This window comes from Nymphaea colorata, chromosome 5 (genome assembly GCF_008831285.2).
Source record: "Nymphaea colorata isolate Beijing-Zhang1983 chromosome 5, ASM883128v2, whole genome shotgun sequence".
NCBI lineage: Eukaryota > Viridiplantae > Streptophyta > Magnoliopsida > Nymphaeales > Nymphaeaceae > Nymphaea > Nymphaea colorata.
Window position 1 is genome coordinate 19,929,654 of NC_045142.1, and position 3,657 is coordinate 19,933,310.

The 3,657-nt window shown below is 40.4% G+C and overlaps 1 protein-coding gene across 1 annotated transcript; it reads right to left on the minus strand.

The window, feature by feature from the left end:
• Positions 1-1,197: 1,197 nt before the first annotated feature.
• Positions 1,198-2,520, minus strand: LOC116255234 (aspartic proteinase CDR1-like). The gene is made up of 2 exons (XM_031631014.1): positions 2,019-2,520; positions 1,198-1,292 (listed from the first exon to the last, which is right to left on the minus strand). The coding sequence occupies exons 1-2, from the start codon at positions 2,518-2,520 to the stop codon at positions 1,198-1,200; spliced, it is 597 nt and encodes a 198-aa protein (XP_031486874.1).
• Between the last annotated feature and the right edge of the window lie 1,137 nt (positions 2,521-3,657).

Below are 3,657 nucleotides of genomic sequence, written 5' to 3' on the forward strand. Positions count from 1 at the left end.
ACATTTTATTGTGACATATGCAAACTAACAAAACAGTCTAGATTACCTTTTAATGAAAGCGTCACTTGTTTAAATCATCCATTTGAGTTGTTGCATTGTGATATTAGAGGCCATATTCCCAAGCCTTATTTTCTGGAGCACACTATTTTATTACCTTAATTGATGACTATACTAGAGCAGTGTGGGTTTATTTGATGTGATTTAAGCATGAAACTACTCATCTATTAAAAGATTTTATCAATATGATAGAAAGGCAATATAAAGCTGAGGTTAAAATTGTTAAAGCTTATAATGGAGTCGATTTTTTAAGGGAGATGAATGATTTTTCTCATGAAAAAGCCATTGTTCATCAACACACATGTGTTTATACACCACAACAAAATGGTGTAGTTGAAAGAAAACACCATCACATTTAGATGTGGCTCAAGCCCTTAAATTCCAATCTGGTTTGCCTTCGCATTTTTGGGACCAGTGTGTATTGACAGCCGTGTAGTTAATCAGTCGAACTCCAACAAGTGCTTTACAAAACAAAACTCCTTATGAAAAATATTATTCAAAACAAAAAAAAACCCACGTATTGTCATCTATGCGTCTTTCATTGTTTGTGTTTTGCAAAAGAACCAAATCCCAAATCTAAATTTGACCAAAGATCACACAGATGTTTTTTTTAGGCTATACATTTGGTCAAAAATCATATATATATGTCCATGAACTTCTCCACCCAGCTCTGGAAAGAGAAATCCTCCAACCTCTCACAGTAGATCACTTAGTGCATTTCATTAAGCAATGCATTTATTTACACGCTCAATGCATTATATTGGGTGGCTGTAAAAAATGAGGACTAGGAATAGTTTACGACATGTACATAGCAATGGTTCCTAGTGTTTTTAGCAACAATTAACAATGCTTTTAATGACTAATTTTTAATGGTTTAAAAAATTGGAGCATCCAGTACACAAAAGCACAATACATACATATACATACACACATATATCCACCTACTTTTTGCTTCTGGGTTTGGTATGTGATTTTACATTTGGTCTAATATCTAGATCCAAAAACCCAACAAAAACTTTCAACCTTTGGTCCATTTTCTAAAATAAAAGTAGGTTCTTAAGAGGTTGTTTGGCAAAGTAATACATTGTTGCTGCCCCATGAATCTGTCCTAGCAAATAAGACAGATTGATGGAAGACTTGTTACAGTGTTGCATGTACAGTAGGAGACTTTAATAACAATGTGTTACTGTCGTCAGACAGACCCTGATTGTCAGACAGCCCCTGAGGTAACCAGTCTGGTTTGGAATGAAAAAATTTATGTTAAAAAAGTGAAGGCTTGGTCGGACCTAACTCAACCCTCTGACACCCTAGGTTCGGCAGGTTGACATGACCAAAGAGGAGGGATGGATTGGAAAAACTGCAGACGCCCTTTTTGGCCAACTCCAGTGATGTCATTGATCGATTCCTCAATGAGCCATGGATGGTTGCCTGAGTCTTCAACATCAATGGGCGATGGCAAACTGCAGATCCTAGACTCTAGATGGTCCATGTGGGCCTGCAGTTTGAGAGTGAGATCGAGGCTGAGAGCTACTTCGTCAATATTTTGGAAATTTCTTTAGTGAAATGTGAAATCAAGTGGAAACTGAAAGAAACCCCTAAGCACTTCTGAGTCTTTCAAAAAGGGCGATTGATGTTGAATTGGCTAAATCATGCTTCATTCAGAATCACTTGAATAAAGATTGGTTGGCTGCCTCAAGGCACATAGGGCAACTGGGTGGCAAGTAGTTCATATCCAAGGAGCTCTTTAGGAGCATAGAAGAGTTCGTAGTTTATGATGTTAGCCACTGCATTTGCCACTTGATCATACACATCCTTTGCATGATAAGCCAGCGTGGTACCCAAGTCTATAATGATCGATCCGGCATCTCCCAACAATGCAGTCATCTGTGCACCACCAAATTGTATGTTGAGTCTGTTGTTTATGATGCTTATGTCAATTAGGTTGAGCACATAATACGTGCCTTGAGGACCACCTGGTGCCATCGGCGTTTCTTGAACCTCTTCCTGGCCTGAAAACTCTGCGTCCTTCCCGAATTTGAGCTGTCCGATGGAATTATTTTCATTGCTATTGGGAGGAAGACAGTAAGCAAATTTCTTATCAATAGAAGAGCCAATCTGATTTACAAGCGAGAGAGGACCACCGCCGAGGCCAACAAGGCAAGGAACTTCAAGCAAGGCGGGATTAGGAGCGCCATCATGATGAACGCAACCAAAGACAATTTCTGGAAGCTTGACGGTGTGGGCACCATTGTCAAACCAATCCGAGGCCAGTATCACTTCTACGAAGGATTTGTCTTCATAGGAATATATGAATCCACAAAGTTGGTTGATAGTGCAACCATGAATGGGCAGTTCCATGCAAGAGCTGGCGGAGCAGGTCTGGCTCTTGTAGGTGGACGACTGAAGTGGATCAAACATTGATGTTTGGCCAGAGCAGGAGTCACAAGGACGGCAGTCGTCCATATGAGGTTCCTACCAGTGACTAGAGTGGCCCAGTAGAGGCGGGATGGTGTACCAAGTGAGAGTTTCATGAGATACTCGCCGAAGCCAGGCATCACAGGGCTGGAGATCATGCTGGTGGTATTGGCAAACCGTGAAGCATTGCGGTGGGAGCACAGAGCCACCTGCACGGCTCGTAGAGCTAGAGTGGATAAAGGGTCATAGAGAGGTGACAGAGATGAGTCTCGATGAATGAGGTCTATAGAAAAGCCGAGAGGTTTGGAGGCGAATATGGTGGTAAGGTTAGGCAGTATTGCAAGCAGGATCAGCTGGAGGAGGAGGCGGAATGCTAAGGAGGAGAAGAAGGCAGCCATGGTGAGGGCTAAATTGTTGCTGTATTAAGGAGAAATGTGTTGATATTTATAAATGGAAGTCATAGTTAAGGTCGTGCTGATGAAGGGAAGGATTTGGATTTGAAAATTGTGGAGAAAAGAAACATGTGGTCGATCATAATGGAGAAAAGTTAGTAGCATCTTCCAATGGTTAAGCTTTGGTAAATCTCAAAGTGGCTTCTTGGACTTCCACAATTTTTTTTTTTTGTGTCTTTTCATTTGACTCTGTACAATCATGATCTAAATATTAGTGTTGAAGAGTTTTCAGTTACAAACATTTGAAGACTCTCAAACACAGATATTTGAAGGAAGGACGCAGACACTTTAACATATTACCTAAGGTGACCGCAATAACTGCTGAATACGTTGGAAGAAGAGATTGTCCTAGTGGTATTTCAAATTTTTTTTATTAGTGTTGCCTTTGTTAGGCAATAAGGCATGGTAGTCCCTGCTCCAAAAGCTGTCAATTGACCTCCTTAAACCATGAACCTTGAAGTGGTTGAAAATCAAAATCTCTCTCCCACACGCTCCTCTCTCTATACATATATATGCAGCTGTCATTCCACCCCACGATGTTATGGATATGCTGATAGTTCATCGGGCAGAGGATCATGCGCTGAGGGTTTGCAGGTACGCTATGGTCATTTTGGCCATATCATTCTATGCCTCTTTTATATTTTTACATATATAGCAGAAAATTAAATGGTGACTTTGATTCTTCATAGTTAACGACTATTTGATTTGTTATAATGAATGGACGACAGAATAC